The 18,759-nt window shown below is 40.3% G+C and overlaps 1 protein-coding gene across 1 annotated transcript; it reads right to left on the bottom strand.

Annotated features, from left to right (window-relative positions):
* Positions 1 to 1,408: 1,408 nt before the first annotated feature.
* Positions 1,409 to 15,903, bottom strand: LOC103582011 (microtubule-associated protein RP/EB family member 1-like; the record flags this gene model as incomplete). The annotated part of the gene is made up of 5 exons (XM_008563704.1): positions 1,409 to 3,142; positions 4,890 to 5,042; positions 10,364 to 10,485; positions 13,681 to 13,888; positions 15,721 to 15,903. Coding segments are annotated over 5 exons (723 nt in total), but the record flags the coding sequence as incomplete, so codon positions are not given.
* Positions 15,904 to 18,759: the final 2,856 nt, after the last annotated feature.

Genomic DNA, 18,759 nt, shown 5'->3' on the forward strand with positions numbered 1-18,759 from the left:
GGTACGAAGAACACATGCCATAAATAATGCCTCTTGTCTGTACAGAGATTTCTAACACTGCGGTTGTTCTGTCCGTCAGCTCATTCTAATCCCAACAAGCACTCACCGAGGAAGGCACTTCAGCCAACATCATCATCCCTGTTTTGCGGGAGAGAACTAGAGAGGTCAATTAGCTCAAAACTCACAAACCTAAGAGGGACCTGCAGAAGGACTCAAAGCTGATGTTAACCCTGCCGGAATTAAGACCTGAAGGTACAGGCCTGAGGACTACCTCAAGCTCAGGTCACCTGAGGTACATATTAAATGCAGATTTTCAATCTCCCGACTCGGAATTTCTGGGGATGGACCTTACAAATATTATGTCAAACAGGCTCCCCAGGTGATTCTGAAGCCCTTCAGTTTGAGGATCACCAGCATGAGGAATGAGTCCTTAACCCAAATCTAGCCAGGGAGCCCATTTATTTACCTATTCTCCATGCAACACAGAACTTGCCAAGAAAACCAAGCAGCTTATTCAAATTTACTGCATCAGTGACCTAACCTGAATTAGTCACATCAAATGACTTAATGTGCCTCAGCCTGAAGAGCCAGGTCAATAGACTTAGGTCAAAGGTACAAGCAGTATCAGCTTCACTCCTTACCAATGTAACTTCTCAGATGTCAGCAACCAACAGTATCTTCACAAACTCCATGCACTCCTGGAGGCATCTTCTTGTAGATTAACAACACATATGGTGTCAAATTCTTTCTGAAGGCGTATAACATTTCAAGGAAGGTATCATACCATTAACTTCTGGAAGAAGCAATGTGGGTGTAACCCTAGTCAAAACCACCAGCAAGTTGGGCTAACAGAATATCCATATTTGTGACAGGTACTCTGTTTTAAAGATCATACAAAAAACTGCTCTCTGCCCATTTAACTTTATTTCATACTGAAAATCGCAGCAAAGTCTCCTTTTGAATTGATTTCCAAAGGGACAGAATTTTATAAGGGAGGAGAAAATGGTGATGATTTCAGATTATTTTATAGATTGAGAATATATTAAAACTGCCTTTGAAACTTACTTTTAGGGAAAAAAAAATCTCCCCATCGTCATCTGCCAAGCACTGGCCTGATATATTTCTCAGGAGAAAACAGCCTGAAAAGGCTTCACAGCAGCTAGGCCAAGCCTTGGGCTTCTGAGAAGAAAAAATCTCTCCCAGTAACATGAGAATTTAAAATAGCAGGAGGCTGAGAAATGTAATATGAATGAAGAAAAAGGGAAGCAGGCTTAGACATAAGCACATTTGAAAAAAACAGTGAAGGATTTGAAAAGACCAGTTCTAATTTAAGAAAAAGGAATTGATATCTTATCCCTTGAATCTAAAAGCATACACCCAGGGTAAGACAAATTTCGGAAGACATGACACTCTTGAAATACAGAATTTTATTTAGAAACTGTTTAAAGTAGAAAAAAACCCTGTCAAGAAAGACCAGGTGGAAAACGGGTTCCCAATAAAATGGAATTTTAGGGCAACAAAAGTCTGAAAGGCCACAAAAGAGAAATAGCACCACTGTCATTTGAACAATGGCTAGTTACTTGCATTTTTTGGCATTGTTAATCACTGAATCTGGGTTTTCCTCTGAATACAACACAGAGCATGCACTACACAACAGTTTTATCATAAAATACTTGCTTTCTACACACATTTTAGGACAAGCTACCACCAGAAACAAATCAATACAAATACATCAGGGGCTGAACAATCTCAGTAGTGAGTAACACACATTTTGCAGAACTCTGTCAAACAAAGGGACTGAATAGGCCGTGGGCAAAGTAAATGAGGGAGTTAAGGAATGAAATATTTTAAATACTAATAATTAATTCAGACATGGTATTGTATTTTCTGCAAAAGAAAATTAACATTTAGTAACACACTAATTAATTATATCTCCAAAGAGATTAGTGCACTGGCAAAGTATTAGGATAACAGTGGAGAGCAGTGGACAGCAGATACCGAAAACACCCGAGCCTTGCAGATCCCAAGGTAATGACAGCCTTCACTGATCACTCCCTTTGCCAGAGATCCAGAAAGAACTTGCAGCATGAGCACCTGCCCCCTGTACTTTCAACTCTAAGCAGCAAACTTTAAGGAGCCAAAGAGGAGTCCCCAGTGGGCAAGGGGAAAGAGAAAACACATTAAACGTAAACTTAAGACAGTAAAATGGGACACAAGCCCCACTCAAATCCTAGAGATGTGGGCAAGTCCCCAAAAGTAGTTGTTAGATTAAAAAACTGGACACACCTCATTTCCCCAAAAACATAATACATAGAAATTTCAGGAATAACTGGAAAAATCAACAGAGAAATGCTCAATGAAAATCAAGCTCTTCAACTCAAACATCTCAGGGCCGAAACACACCCTCTATTCATCCAAGCAACAATGCCTCTTGCTTCTCAGCAGGCATGCATTGATCAATGACACCCAATGGCTTCAAAGAGCAACTTTTTAAATTTTCCTTTTGGGCCAAAGTCTAGGCCTGTGAGCATTCAAGCAGCCCTGCAAGGCCTGTGACAGCAGTTTCCAAAGGTTTCGAGGTCTGGCCCTTCCTTCCCAGACACAATGTCAAACACGTAAAATCTCCTGTCACATTACATTTTATATTTTGAGATATGGAAGCATATTTTAAATACTCTTAAGGCATTTATTTATTAAAACGTTCTCCCCTAGGATTTCACATTAGCTTAAAATTCAATGCAGTCTTTACATTTCTCTAAGGAGGTCGCCACCTCAGTGTGTTACATAACACCTTCTCCAGCGATCAGTGTGACCAGCGTTCACGCCGTGAGCCCCATGGTCAGCCTCTTTGTTCCTCAGGTGAACCAATTAGATGTTAATACTGCTCTGCTACAAGGTAAAAGCTCCTAACTCAAACTTATTGGAAAAGGAGTGAAACTTCTGCAAAGTGCACTTTAAGAAGAGGTACTTTTTGCTTATGAAAAGAAACCAGTGAGTCCTCTACGAATAATAAAAGGGAGTATTTTACAGTGAAGCACATGATTCGGAGTGAAGAATTCAGATGTTGCTCTGTTGCTCCAGGCTGTTAATACTCTTCTTGTTCCTCCTGTGGGCCCCCTTCATCAGGTATCACAAAGCCTTCCTGAAATGAGAATGTAAAGGGGAAAGCTATTACTCAACACTGAATGAAGAATCAGTTTCTACTGTGGGTTTACTTTCCTCACATGAGGGTATTTCAAAAAGTTCGTGGAAAGATTTGTATCATCCTTTAATTCTATTTTTCCACAAACTTTTTGAAGTACCCTCGCATTTAAAGCCTCTCAAAGTCAATGGTTCTTCCTGGTTTTACTACACACTTGGCATTGAATCACACAGGCCAGATGACCATGATTTTATTTCTTGCACAGCAGAACTACATCTCACAAAAGGCAAAAACCGAGCATAAATTTATCCTCAAACTTTTGGGAGTCACGGATATGTACATTGTCTTGATTATGGTGATGATTTTACGTATCTCCTCAAATGTATATAGTAAATACGTGTAGTTTATTATACGTCAATTATACCTCAATAAAGTTGTTTTAAAAAAGAAAAAAATTTACCCTCAAAAACCCCTGAAGTCCCCCATAAACTTCAGTACTCCACCATCTTCTCAATAAATTGTCTATACAGCCAGTTTTCCAAAACCTGGCTGTATAGACAATTTATTGAGAAGAAGATGTTTTCGTTGTACTTAGGAACCATGCTTTAACCAAAACACCTGCAACAAGATGGACCCAACCTTAGTGGCATGGGAAAACTGAGTGTGTAAGGAAAGAGCAGATTTGTAGCTCCCAAGTCACGCTCACTCCAGGGCATTCTGGCATGTACTTATAGCAGGGAATGACTACACTACCCTATCATAAAAATTAGGCTTCTCATGTTTTTTAACTAAATCTTTATAGCTGAATTTATTTAAGATGTGACTCCACGAAAATAATCCTCAGAATAGACTAGGGACCCCTATATCTTCATCATCTTTGTTTTCATTATCTAATACAGAGCCAGCCCTAAATAAGGACTTATTGAACAAATTATCAGCTTTTCAGTCATCTGTCTTAATTCCCTGAAATTCACAAGAAATGTTGAGGACAGTGATAATAACAGCATTATTACCTTATATGTGTATTTGTATAGTGCTATGCATACTACAAATAGTTTGTAGTTTGATCATACAGACCTTGCTAGGCATGCAGAAGAATTATAAATACAACCATTAAACAGTGGACACAGCAAGATACCAAATCCTAAATCTAGAGAAAATCAGCCTTCCCTGATCAGCTAATATGTCATGATTAATATCAGATCTGGCTGTGTAATAAAAATGGATCCAAAGGAACTTGCTTACAATGTACTTTGAGAGAATGGGAGCCAGGCAATCTCCTCGGAGGAAGGAGCAAAGGCACACCAACAGCTGTTGCAGCAGACCTCAAAAAAGGGACCGTTTGCCTGGTTCTCCAGGGCATGCCCTGATAAAATGGAGGCAGCACCTCAAGCTAAGGGAGCCAAGCTACAGGGGGAGGGGTGGAATGGGGATGAGGAGAGTGCTTCTGGCTAAACATTTTGTGGCACTCATCTCCCATCAGTGACCACAAACCAAAGAAGCCTGGCAAGCCAGCCACCTCCTTGTCCTATTCCTTCCTCAAAGGCTCACAGTCCTCACAGCAGAGGTTGAAGCTGGGCAGAGGTGTCCTCTGGCTGACTGTGAGGGGTCAAAGATGAAGTCTTTTCATGAATAATAACACTGGAATACAACAAGCATCAGCACAAAGTTTGCCGAAACCAACTAAATAAAACATTTTCTCCTAGATAGCAAAACGGAAAGAAAATATCCCCATCTCAACACGTACATCTGTGGCATACAGAATGTCTACAATCCTCTGCAATACAGGGTCATTTTCCCCCTCGTTCTCCTGGCAAATCAGTTCAATGTTCCGTAGCTTTCCAAAGTAGAAATCTCTCTCTTTCTCCAAGTCTTCGACAGTAAGTTTCAATACGTTGACCTGCACAAGACATTAAAAAGGGCGAGACACATGGCATTAGTACACCAACAAAATATCAGACAAACTTCTAACTCGAAAGGAGATGTGGGGCCAGCCTGTGGCTCACTTGGGAGAGCGTGGTGCTGATAACACCAAGGCCACAGGTTCAGATCCCTATATAGGGATGGCCAGTTAGCTCACTTAGGAGAGCATGGTGCTGACAACACCAACTCAAGGGTTAAGATCCCCTTACCGGTTATCTTTAAAAAAAAAAAAAAGGAGATGCGGTCTTTGCTCAAACTCTAAAATGGACAAAAACCCACTTCTCTTTATAATGTAAATTTTCTTCAGCCCCTTCAGCTAAACATGGACTTGTTCATGACAACCTTGATTATAATTGCTCCCAAGAAAGGGCAGAGTACACCTTGAAATATGCAGCAACTTCTCAGGGACTGAGAAAGGATCAAGGAGAAGAAACTAGGGAAGCCTGGGACAAATACAGAAGCAGAATCCACAAACCAGCCTTGCAAGGTGGTCAACAATCATATATTAAGTCCTTACCAAAGGAGTGCTCAGTCAAGTCCACATCTGGTTGCATGTGGAGGTGAATGGAAAGGGAAGGTCTGATTCTCCACAAGCCCCAATGAGGGGTTCTGATTCACACAAAGAGCATATTAAGAAATAAATCTCAGTGCTTAGCCCAGGACTCCTATCTAGCCAAGAACTATGAGAGTCATAACAACTCTCATGGTCCTCTATGTATAGTATATCTTCAGTACTGTGTATTCAAATCTATGACAAGTGAATTCAATTTAACCCTCACTGAATGCAAATTGCAAGGCATCACACAGCATAAAACCCTAAAAACCTAGATTTATGGGCTAGAGCTACAGAGCAGCATGGAAGGCCAAGCCAGGAAATCAAAGGTGCTGCCACTGAGAACCATCTGGGCAGCAGGGAATTCTGAGAGCCCGAAGGCCCCACAGAAGTCATCTAGTCCAACCTTCTGAACTTACAGTTGCAAAAACAGGAGCGACAGCTTATCTAGCTTCCCCACAGCCTGAGGAAGAAGCCAAACACAACCGAGGGGATCGAGTCCCATCTCAGGGTGAAAGGAAGCTCCCCCTTCATAACCTGCAGTCAAGAAGCATCCAGAGGTAAGGGGCAGGTGACTGGGATCACCAGGAAGATTTTGTCAAAGTCCTAACTTCAAAGTTCATCATATCTGGGCCAAGCCAGTGGCGCACTCGGGAGAGTGCAGCGCTGGGAGCGCAGCAGCGCTCCTGCCGCGGGTTCAGATCCTATATAGGGATGACCGGTGCGCTCACAGCGCTCACTGGCTGAGCGCAGTGCGGCCGGTCTCAAAAAGGACACACACACACAAAAAAAACCCAAAGTTCATCATATCAAAGTCCTGAACCGATCAAGCCAAAATCAAGGCTCTGGACAGCCTTTCACTATTCCTTTATCAATCACAGAAATCACTTTCAAAAATAATATAAAGTTTCAATGTGGCCTGGTGGCCAGCAAAGCTCAATCATCCATTTTCTCCCATTCTCCCCACCCCTGATTTGCTGTGGTATGTTGCCTTATAGCAGGGAATGACTACAGTGAAACTAACAGCCCCAAATTGGGTAAGAGAAAGGGAAAGAAGGGCAAGAGTTGAACAGCCCCAGCAATAGGAGCTACTTTAGAGATCCAGGGAAGGCCAGGAAGGGGCCTTCTAACCACAGCCTAATGGCATTAGTGACTGAGGAGAAATGAAGTCAAACAGCTTAAAAAGGAATGATGGCTTGAACTACACCTCTACACCTGTGTTTCTCTAGTGCCACCCTCAAAAACCCATTAAAACCTTCTCTGTCCTACAAATCATCAAGGCCTCCAAAGTAGACACCCAGTCCTCTGGATCCCACCTTTAAGACCAAAGCAGCAATGGTCCATGATATCACTCAATAACTAAGCATGTATAAGAAATACTCAATAAATATGCATAAATCACTGGCTTTCACCTGGCACTCCTCTAAATGCTTATTGATGAGGTTATTAAAAACCTGTGGCTAGTAATCAATGCCACTTTTAAAACCTTCTCTTGTAGTAAAGCAATATCTACAACCTAAGAAGCCTAGGAAGAATGCTTTAGGCCTGCACTGGCCATTACAGTAGCCATCAGGCACATGTGGCTGGATAAGTCCTTGAAATATGACCAATGAACTGAGGTAGGCTGTAAGTATTAAATACACACCAGATTTCAAAGACCTAGTACAGTCTTCGAATGTAAAACATCTCACTGATAATTATTTGTACTGATTACACGTTACAATTATACTATTTTTGATATATTTGGCAATGTGTTATTAAAATTAATTTTACCTGGGTTTTTTTTTGTTTTTTGTTTTTTATTCCTTTTTGTCTTTTTTACTGACCGGTAACGGGATCGCAACCCTCGGTGTTGCGCCCGCACCGCACTCAGCCAGTGAGCGGAACCAGTCTCCACATGGGATCCGAACCCTCAGTGGGAGCGCCACCGCACTCCCAAGCGGCGCAATCTCCAGTGCGCCACCGGGCCAGCCCAATTTTACCTGTTTTTTGAAAAAATAATTTTTTTTTTAATGTGGCTACTGGAAAATTTAATGTTACATATGTGCCTCACATTTCTGGCTTGCATTCCATTTCTATAGAATGAATGCTTTGGACTAAAATCAACCGAAAGTCAATTTCTCCAGGATGACTTAAAAATATGGAATCGTTGCAGATCTCCCAAGAATATGAACACTACAAGGCACTTTGTATAGAACACACTGTTTTTCTATTAGCCTAACAAGCACATCTGGCTCTATTTCCACATTTATCAAGGACTACAAATTCAAATACTTGCAGAGATCCAGAAAGATAATGTAAAGGAGCCCAGAGAGTCAGTAACAGGGTGTGGTAAGGGCTTTGGTAACCTGAAGAAAGCCTAAAATCCTTCATATTTTAAAAATAAATATAAATAAATAAATACAAACAAACAAACAAGCCTTGGGCAGGCCAAACACAGTACTTCTGTTGAAAGGCTAGACAAACTGGGTATGAGTGTTTCAGCCCAGCCTTCTAGGATCAATGAAGTATCTGGTTAGTGAGATTTCAGCCTATGCAACCTCAGCCTCCCAGCCTTCCACAGTAAAGACACAACCACACAGAAAGTTCCAAACCTTCTCTTCAAAACTACAACCACTCCCAACCTCAACTGCTGAAGTTCTACTGCACTGAGCATCCAAACCAGTTAATTCTGGTCACCTCCTCATGGAAGGAGGCTTCCCTATACTCCAACCACCCCCTCCCCTGCAAGACCTGTGGCTCCTGCTTTGTGTGCTCCTAGTCCGGGACTTGATCACAGGCTGGCACCGAGTAAATCTCCAACTACATCAAACACCCACTCTAGGCCAAGGCCAGGTCTTCCATGCCTCAGTATTCTCTCCAATGCTTAGCAGCAATCTGCCCAGAGTAATTATTTGATGAACAATTACAATTTCCAACAGTGGGTTCAAAAAAAAGAACCTTCTGTATACTGTAGATAAGTCACACAACCTCCTCCTCAATTTCCCAATGGGCTCAAACTCTAGCTCGAGTTATTTAACTCTCCAAGGCACACTGTCCATATCTTTAAAACCTCACAGGGTTACCATAAAAGTGAAATTAAGGTGCTCAGACAGTGCATGGCATAAGCACTCTAAAAATGCTAGATATTTTTGTTATTTTTGTTATGCACATTCACGCATGTTACTTATACACAAGCCAAAAAAAAAAGAAGTCTGATTCCTATGAACTTTTAAAGAGTACCTCAAATCTATTCCACTCTGTCAAGATTCTGGACAAGAACCATAATAATCACAACTGTCTTTTATCCACTGCTATTTATCCCAATTGTGTTGGTATCAAGCACCATTCCAGGCACTTGACATCAGCACGTCATCTGCTCAACTACCACGAGCAAACGATTAGCCCCACTTCACACGTGAGGCAGTAAGCTCAGAAGTTGACTGACTTGGCCCAGGTAGAAGTGGCAGAGCCACATTTACTTCTCCCCAAATCTGTGTAACCCAAAGCCCATGCTCCATTACACAGGACACTAGCTGAGCTGAGAGCAGCAGTAGCACAGAACCTGGTGCGTCTTCTCCTGAGAGCACAAGATCAACTCGCTGGCATTAACCACTCTTTACTCTCTTATATTTTCCTCTGAAACTTCTTCCTGTGTACACCCATGCCTCGAAATAGTTTCAGGGAAGTCTTCTTATTCTCCAGGACATCTGTACTTCACAGCAACAATGCCTAGAGGGTACTCAAGTCACCACACTGACTCCAAGGATGGGGTGGGTGACCTAGTCACATCAACACTCCCAAGGCACCTTAGGCCATGGGGCACACACTAAAGAAAGAATGATAGCTCAGTTGGTTAGAGTGTGATGTTATAACACCAAGGTCAGGGGTTCAGATGTCCATACCCACCAGCCACCCAAAAAAAAAAAAAAATACAAATGAAGGAATGAAAAAAACAAAATGGGATTTGGGGGCAGGCTCTCCTCATCCTGATCTCCTAGGAGCATAGGTCTGGGTCACGAGAGGTTGTGCATTAAGGTGAGGTCACTTCCCCCAGAGTTTTAGGACTTGGCTTTTAGGAAAGTATAAGGGTTCAATCCCAAACTCACTGAAATCACAGAGCATGCCAGATTTTTAAAATGGAATTAATCACAAGAATCATCCAAAAGCAAACAAAATGAAACAACTACAAGGATTAGTAAGAAAATGTCTAAAAGTCTAAAATGTATTCTGCTCCACAGAGACCTCTGACAAGTACCTTAAGGACAGTTAATCCTGAAGACGACTTTTCAAATCACTGAACTGTTAAGAATAGAACCAGAAGAGCAATAATAGGCTTTCTACCAGTTCCACTCTCAATTCCAATCTCAAGAAACTTCAGGACTCTGCAGAGATTGTGGGATACTTTTTAAAAAATTATTCAGACAGGAATCCTCCTTTATCTTTCACTCTTTAATTCCCAGAGAACCCTGACAATGTTCCAGAAACATTCATCAGGGCTCTCTTCCAAGATCTAGTTTCCAAACAGACACAGGTTTCAGCCACACTAAGAGAGCTCAGAAATACCCAACCCTCCTCTTCTACCTCCACCCCAGGCTCTCACTCCCCACCCAACACCCGAAGCGCTCACATTTGTTATGAGGACTGCTCTGGCAAACAGAAAAGGCAGGTCTTCCCCTAAAAACACAGACAAGCCTCCCTTGGTCACTGCAGCAAGTGGCCTGCCCCCCAAGGTGACTCACGTCCCAGACCCGGGAGGTGCCTACCTGCTGCATCAATTCGGCAGCTTCGTCGTCCCCGTTGCCCATACCAGGGTTCTTCCGCACCCCCCCAGGGCCAGCCTTAGGAGTCGCAGTAGTTCTCTGTGTTGAAATGGGCCTCTGTGGAGCTGAGAGGAGCAGAGGTTTCTGAGGAGGAGAAATTTCAAAGACGAAAAACAAAAATCCACAAGACAACAAGGGGAGGTGTGACCAGCTGCCTTCCACAGGTGTGAGGTAACAAGAACCAATGCTAGAGAGCCCCAGCACACAAGACAACACCCCCACATTGCCTAACGTGGTTTTTATCCTGGCAGCAGAGTTAAATACCAATTTCAGCCACGATCTTTTGTGCTGGCAGTAAGTCCTTCAGTGGGGTCTTTTCTCCGCTGCGGTGAGCAGGACTATCATCTGAAAGAAGTACAGATGTTCTGGTGCATACAGATGATCTACCTTAACCAAGCTCCAACCAAATCCACAAACAGGGCAGTTTCACGGAGCAAAGCCCAACTTTACAACTGGAGTGAGCTCAAAGTCCCAGCTGCTGGCAGGTACCATCTGCAAAGTTAAAGCCCTCCTAACTCATAACCTCAGACTCCCTGGACTGGAAGAAGGAAGGAGTCCATAAGGATAATAAAGCCTGCTCTTACCAACCTGTATCTTACAAACCACTATCTTTGCACACCTTTTAGAAGCTATTTAGAAGGGTCAGGAGAGAAAAGCATCTCACTCACTAGGATTTACAGACCTCTCTCAGTATTTATACCCAAAAGCAGACAAAGACAAGGAAGAATAAGTAAAGGGGCCAACCTATCTACAAGTTAAAACAATCAAGAATGAGCTACCTTAAAGTAAATTTATCATTCATAATTTTATTTATTCATTTACCAATTATTTTGTAAAGCTTGTACATTATATCAGGCTCAGAAATATCTACTCTTCCTGACACCCCAAACTCTATAACCATAAGGCCTTTCACCCACAGTTAACAGGCATTTCATCTGGATGCTCTCTCTAGTATACGTTTATCCTGAAGACTAAATGCTTAATGCAAGACCCTACTCAACTCACAGGAAATATGAAATGCAGTCATCTATGCAGATCCCCATTCTAAACAGCTAAAGAATAAAAGTACTCAATTATCTGGAAAAATTGAAACCCTCACTGCTGATGGGAATATAAATGGTTCAGCCACTTTGGAAAATAGGTGGCTTGCAAAACGTGAAATACAGTTACCAAGTTTACCAGTAATTCTGCCCCAGTATATACCCAAGAGACATGAACATGTCCACACACAAACTGTACATGAATGTTCACAGCAACATTATTCATAATAGCCAAAAAGTGAAAACAACCCAAGTGACCCATCAACTGATGAATAAATAAAATAAGGTATAGCCATACAATGGAATATTACTCAGCAATAAGAAGGAATAAAGTACTGATACATGTCAGAGCATGGATGAACCTCGGAAACATTATACTAAGTGAAAGAAGCCAGACACAAAAGACCACATATTCTGAGATTCCATTTATATGAAATGTCCAGAATAGGCAAATTCACAGAGACGGAAGGTAGGTTAGTGGTTGCCTAGGTCTGGGAGAAAGGGGAAAGAGTTGGGGGAAAATGGTAAGTGATTGCTACACATGAGGTTTCTTCTGTGGGTGATGAAAATGTTCTAAAAGTGACTGTGGTAACGGTAACACAACTCTTTGAATACACTAAAAACTACTGAATTGTACACTTTAAGTGGGTGAAATGTATAGCATGTGAATCAAATCTCCATAAAGCTATTACCAAAGTACTCAACCAACCCTCTCTACCTACCATATGGATCGCCCTCTCTCAAGGTACCATGGGACCTTAACTAATGTTCTTGACATCTTCTGGAAAAGGAGGAATTCCCACCTGTAGAACATCTACCCTGCCACAAACTACACACATGTCCTATGAATGTACTACTGCAAACACATCCTGGGAATCCTATCAATCCAATACCTTTTCAAGAAGGTCTCTACAAACAGCCTCCCTCTGCCTCCCAGACTCTGCTAGCACCATAGCATGCCAAAGCCACTTGCTAGCTAAAGTTCTAGGGAGGGCAGGGAAACTGTAAGTAAGCACAGAAAGCTGGTCTGCAGACAAAATGATGCAAACAGCCAAGAGCAGTCCCTGAGAGACCTAGAAAGTTCCTTCAGGTCCTGGGAGTTCGGGTCTGGTTTTAACTTCCCATCCTGGGGTTCTATAAAATGCAGAACCAACTATGTGAGCTAGCTTGAGGGATTTCTATTTCATACAACTAAAGAGCTTTGGCAAAACTGCATACAATAATTCATTCAGACCTCAAAAACAACCCTCTCAGGCAAGTATTAAATTCCTATTTCTATATTGGCCAGTCACCCAAAAAAAAAAACAAAATTCCCATTTCATACTGGAGGAAATTGTGGGGCAGAGTTGAAGTGCCTTATACAAGGCAATAGGAACCTAAGAACATACACAGATATGCCTGATGCCAGATTCCATGCTACTGCCACATGTCTGGGATTATGTTTCTTAAACTCCATAAGCCTGTGGCTACTTAAAAAATTGTGGTTTGGACCGGACCCTGTGCCCACAACCCGGCACACTGCCAGTGCCTCGAGGCCCTGCCCAGGGGCCCAAGGCATCGAGCCAGGGACCAGACTCGCCCCCCATGACCAGGCACACCACCAGCGCTAAGGAGCATGCCAAAAACATCAGGTCCACATGGGTGGCCCACCACAGCTACCACAATGACCACGGCTGCCACGAAAGTGACTAGACATTACAACCACCAACAGATGGTCCACCAACCACTGGAGTACACTGACACAAGGAGAGTCACCAGCAGAGACCAAAGAAAAGAAGAGAATGTCTCTCTCCACAAAGCCCATTCCAGAATGACAGAAGAAGCATCTGCTCTGTGATAATATTGGGGACCTGAACACACCTCTCATCATTGGACAGATCATCTGGGAACAAATCTCAACAGGGTAACCATTACTTTTTCAGAGGGAGAGAAGAAATCTAGGGTTATCAGTGGTGGGAGGGGGGAGGGGAAGGGGACAGGGAGAGATTGGACAAGAGGCATAAAGAATAAGTACAACTGGTAACAATATACAGACTAGTAATATTGATTTGATCAACATATGTCAACAATGAATCCCAAAAAGATGTACAATCAATTATGATTCAATAAAAAAATAAAAAATAAAAAATAATAAAAATTACAATTCTGATTGAATGTTGAATGAATGAATTCTTGGAATACTATTATTTGAAAGTAATGTCTCTCTTTTTTTTTTTTTACCTGCACTGCTAGAGCTGAGAGGTTTCTTCGGTTTATTCAGAGCTGGAGCAACAAGGGAGGGAGCCACTGCAGTTTCTTGACCTTGTCTGGCAGCTACAGGGTCATAGTCTTTTCCATCATAGTTTGCATCAAAAAACTTCTTGAACCACTGAACGAATTCAAAATTGTCCTGAAACTTTCCCTTTACTAATTTGTCCACAGGAATTATCTGCAGAAAAAAATCAAGACTGTTTAGCCCAAAGCGAGAGGCTTTTGGCAAGCATCAAACTTGACCATCCATCAAATCAGTATAAAGCTCTGCCAAAAGGAGAAAAAAAATCTTAGAGAACTTAGTGCTAAACCCCTAGAAATTTATAGAGCAAGTTTTATTTCGTATGCCTTCACTAGAGTACCTACACTTACCAACCCTTCTCCACCGCCTCCGATTATGAAAAGGAATCAAAAACAGAAAGGAAACAAGTATCATGTAAGTCACATACACACATCCAAACACATCCCAAGACACAATACAAATCTCATTACAATACAAAGAGTAAATCTTCCATGTAGCTTGCATGGCCACAAACCAACCACATACGTCTACAATAAGCTGTCTTACAGAAAATTCTGACTTGAAAATAAGTCAAGTTGCAGAGTAAGTCCCAAGACAGATTTCTACAAAATGACATGATTTTTAAGTAATTCCAATCCTATTAAAACATACTTAAAGACCCTGTAAGATTTTTTTTATTGTACAAGAATACTGATACCAGGTATTACTTCAAATACTAAGGTGCCAGCAAGAGCTTAACTATCTTTTAATCTCCAAGGATTGCAGTTGCAACGTTATCTATTATAAAAAAGAATATATGCCTTGTAATACCAAGGTCAAGGGTTCCGATCAGCACACCGGCCAGCTGCACCCCACCAATTTTTTTTTTTTTTTTTAAAGAATATGTGGGATAATCTAAACTATATCCACCCCTCTGACAAATAAATTTTTTAAAATTACTTTGTACGCCACTGAAACATTTACAAATAAAACATTATGTCTGGACTCATTTCAAAATACCCAGGAGTACACAGGATGGGATAGAGATAGAGCTAAAACAAAACTGGTCATGATTATTGTTGAGGTACATGGGGGATCATCACACTACTCTCTCTATACTCTCTCTACTTTTATATACTTTAGAAACTTTCCATATTCAAGATAATAAAATGTAATTCCAAAAAAGGAATAGAAAAATTATTGTATACAAGCTACACTTATTTAAACTACACCTGGAAAATAAATGATATTTTTATAATATAAACGATTATTTTATACATTGTACAGAGACAAACCTAAAATAAAAATAAGACTGATTTCAAAATAAATAAAAACCAGACAAACCAGCAATATAATTAGAGGATGTTATAAGCTTTACCAAAAAAAAGTTCCCCCCAAAATGGCTTAAAATGATAAACCCTTCTAAAGAAGAGGAAAAAAAAAAAAAAACCTGCTTAATTTTATAATAACCTATTAACTGCTAAAACAGAGTAATATTTGTGCTAATGAAGCCTAGTGGACCCTGTTTCTGGTACCTTCAAATAACCTTGGGGGCAGAGGAGGAGCTTCCCTCCACCCACCAGGGATTCTCTTTGTACCCTACTATAAAAAGTATTTCTAGAGTCTTCTCTACGGGAACTACTTATTCTAACGCACAGTATGCTTTACAGAAGTAAATCCAGAGATTAATAGTGTTAGATCTCAAACAGAGACTAAATAGTAATTTTTTTTTTTTTAAAGATCACTGGTATAGATTTACAGGTTGACACCTCCAAATAGTTACTAACTTCACAGACAATGAAAATAGTACACAGCAAAGAGAGTGAGGGTAGGAGGGTAGAAGGAAACTTTGCTCCCAGTAAATTTTATGTTAACTGGAGAAATGGCAACTATATAAATTGGGAAAAGAAAAAGAAAACATTCAAAGTCATAAGCTAGCATCTGTAACCTTATTAACAATCATTAGTTAAGAAACAGTAACCTTAATGAAAAGAATAAAATTTACTTACTTTGTCAACACCCATCCTCTTAAAACCTGCTTGTAGTATTTTGAAGTTCTGGATGTATTCATGTTCTAGCTTAGCTTGGAATTTCACTTTCTTCAAGGCAATGGAGCCTGGGAACAGCATGTCCATAAACTGACAATAGGCAGCCCCTGAATGAACAAAAGCAACAAAAAAATACAATAAACACTAGGTCACTGAGTGCTGCCATTAAAGAAGCATGATGAACTTTTTCCCAGACTCCCTTAACCCAAATACAGTTTAAAAAGTTGTAATGCAGACCTACAAAAACCAAAAACTTCATTACCACTTGATCCAAAGTCAATTTTTTAAAAGCTGTAACAAAACTGTGGTTTTACCTGATAAATTCTACAACACACTTGCAATTTGGACGCCTACAACAAGGAGAAAAGGAATGTTCCAATGAAATTTTAAAACTCCTATTTTTTTTACTAGAAATCATCATGAGAATGAAATGACCACTAGAAAAAAAAGTGAATGCCAAGAATAGAAAAAAGGAAACAAGTGACATGTTCCAATTTTTCACAAGGACATACCTTCTTCTCCACTGTGGGAGGAGAAATTTCAAAGATCCATCTTCTAACCTAGGTTTAAAAATTTTTTGTTCCTAAAGTATCTGTCTCCCCAGGCTTTTATTTATCTGTAAATAAATTTAACCTATCACGTTATACAAAAAGTTGAAGAGAACACATTTTTGTGCTCCTCCATTAAAAAATACAATAAAAACTACTATAATAAATCATTTCACATATTTTATCCTATTTGCTCCCCGATTTCATTCCTTCCCCCACTTGCCCATTTTATTCCACCCTCCAAGTGTTTTATTATCAGTGCTTAAACTTTCCGGGAATATGATTTCTCTAATGCCTACCACACTAAACTCTCCTAATTCAGGGCAAGCTTCACAGTGCAGTTACTGCCCTTCCAGGGCTAATGTGCCAAAAGAACAAGCTAGGGAAGGAAGTGAGAAGATCAGTGGCTAAACAATGTATTCTGCAGGACGCAAGACCACCATAAAATGTACATTTAACTTACTTTAAATCAGGCCAAACCAGCTCCCTGCCAGTTCCAGCATAAAGAGTGCCATTATCATTATTTTTGGCAAGTAGGTGTAAAAAAAGGCAGAAGCACTTCAGTGACCAGGGTGACATTCTTAGTAGGGAGGATCTTCAGAAAGTGAAAGCCTGATTTTTGAGGGAGCTGATTTATTTACTCATCCAACAAAAACATACTGGGGTGATTCTATGTACCAGGCATTCAGTTAGCAATATTTCCATAAACATATATATATATATTTTTTTTTAATTTTTTTTAAATAAAAAAAGACAACCGGTAAGGGGATCTTAACCCTTGACTTGGTGTTGTCAGCACCATGCTCACCCAGTGAGCTAACTGGCCATCCCTATATGGGATCTGAACCCGTGGCCTTGGTGTTCTCAGCACCACTCTCCCGAGTGAGCCACGGGCCAACCCAGCAATACTTATATTTTTAAATATAGGAATACTTTAATAGCTTCCTAAATTCTGAAGGCCAATTACCCAGTTTCCTCAACAAATAGTATGAAAAGTGGGAATTGTTATGTTTTAAAAGAGATTTTAAATCATAATTTAGGGCCGGCCTGTGGCTCACTCGGTAGAGTGCGGTGCTGATAACACCAAGGCCCCGGGTTCGGATCCCACATAGGGATGGCCGGTTCACTCACTGGCTGAGCATGGTGATGACAACACCAAGTCAAGGGTTAAGATCCCCTTATCGGTCATCTTTAAAAAAAAAAAAAAAATCATAATTTACCACTTGCTATTACAGACTGTGTGGATCCTGTTACATACAAATCAATTATTTTACACAGTACTATTTTACACACGAAAAAAAGACATTTTTCTGAAACAGCAAAATAATGTGTATTTACTGAATGCACAGTATTCTCAAGCCATCCATGCAACTTCCAGGTCAAATTAATCAAAACCACTTAAAAACAGTAGTTATCTACTTCTCAGGAAAGGCCTGCCTGAAGAACTCTCACAGTTTTTATTTTAGATCTAGAGGAATCCTTAGAGCCATTATAAATTAAAAAACTGAGAACCAAAAACTGTGACTTAAGGCCAAAGAGGCCAAAGACCAAGCTTAGAAACCAGATTCCAAGTGTCCTGACTCCCTGTCCACTGCTCTTTTCCACATTAGAAGCCCTCTTAGAACACCCTACAGTTGAGTAAAGAAGCATTTTCTGGAGGGGGGTGGGGGGTGCTGCTACACTAAACATTTCTTAATGTTTTAAGAAAAGCATTAAGACCCCACTAAAAATAGACAAAGCAACTAGACAATTCACAGAAATGTAAACAGCTACTACTGGAGGTGCAGCCCATGGAATTAATTAAAAAAAAAAAAAAAAAAATTTAATGCATAAAAACTAGTTATAACTTTTCTCACAGAAATAAAAAATGGAAGCACCCTGTATCTTCAAAAGTGGGAATAATCAGGCACAGAAAGAGAAATACCACATGTTCTCACTTATTTGTGGGAGCTAAAAATAAGTAAACAAACACACAAACAAACGAAGGGTGGTGAGGGGAAGAAGACACAACAATCACAACAATTCCTTGAATTTTTTAAGACAAGTGAACAGTTATGACATTGGGGGGGAGGGGAGAGAGGGAGGAGGAAGAGGAACGGTAAGGGGTCATGAAAATCAACTATAATATATATATTGAGAAGTTAAAATAAATAAAATAAAATAAAAACAAAAGTAGGAACAATCAATTACATAAATTTTAGTGTCCAACCTTCCTGACGGAATTTAATACAAGCTTTCAAAATCAAGTTTTTTTACTTTTTGAGGAAATACTCACGATCTAACAACAAAATAAAAGCAAGATACAAAAATATATGTATAAGAAGTTTTTAAATACATAAAAATATCTTAATATATATGCAAAGGAAAAAGACCAAAAAACCACAATGCATTACGTTAAGCCATATGAATTTATTGTTTTTTTTTTTGTTTTTTTTTTTTGTCTTTTTTCCGT

The sequence above is a fragment of the Galeopterus variegatus genome, unplaced genomic scaffold (genome assembly GCF_000696425.1).
Source record: "Galeopterus variegatus unplaced genomic scaffold, G_variegatus-3.0.2 Scaffold14612, whole genome shotgun sequence".
Classification (NCBI taxonomy): Eukaryota; Metazoa; Chordata; class Mammalia; order Dermoptera; family Cynocephalidae; genus Galeopterus; species Galeopterus variegatus.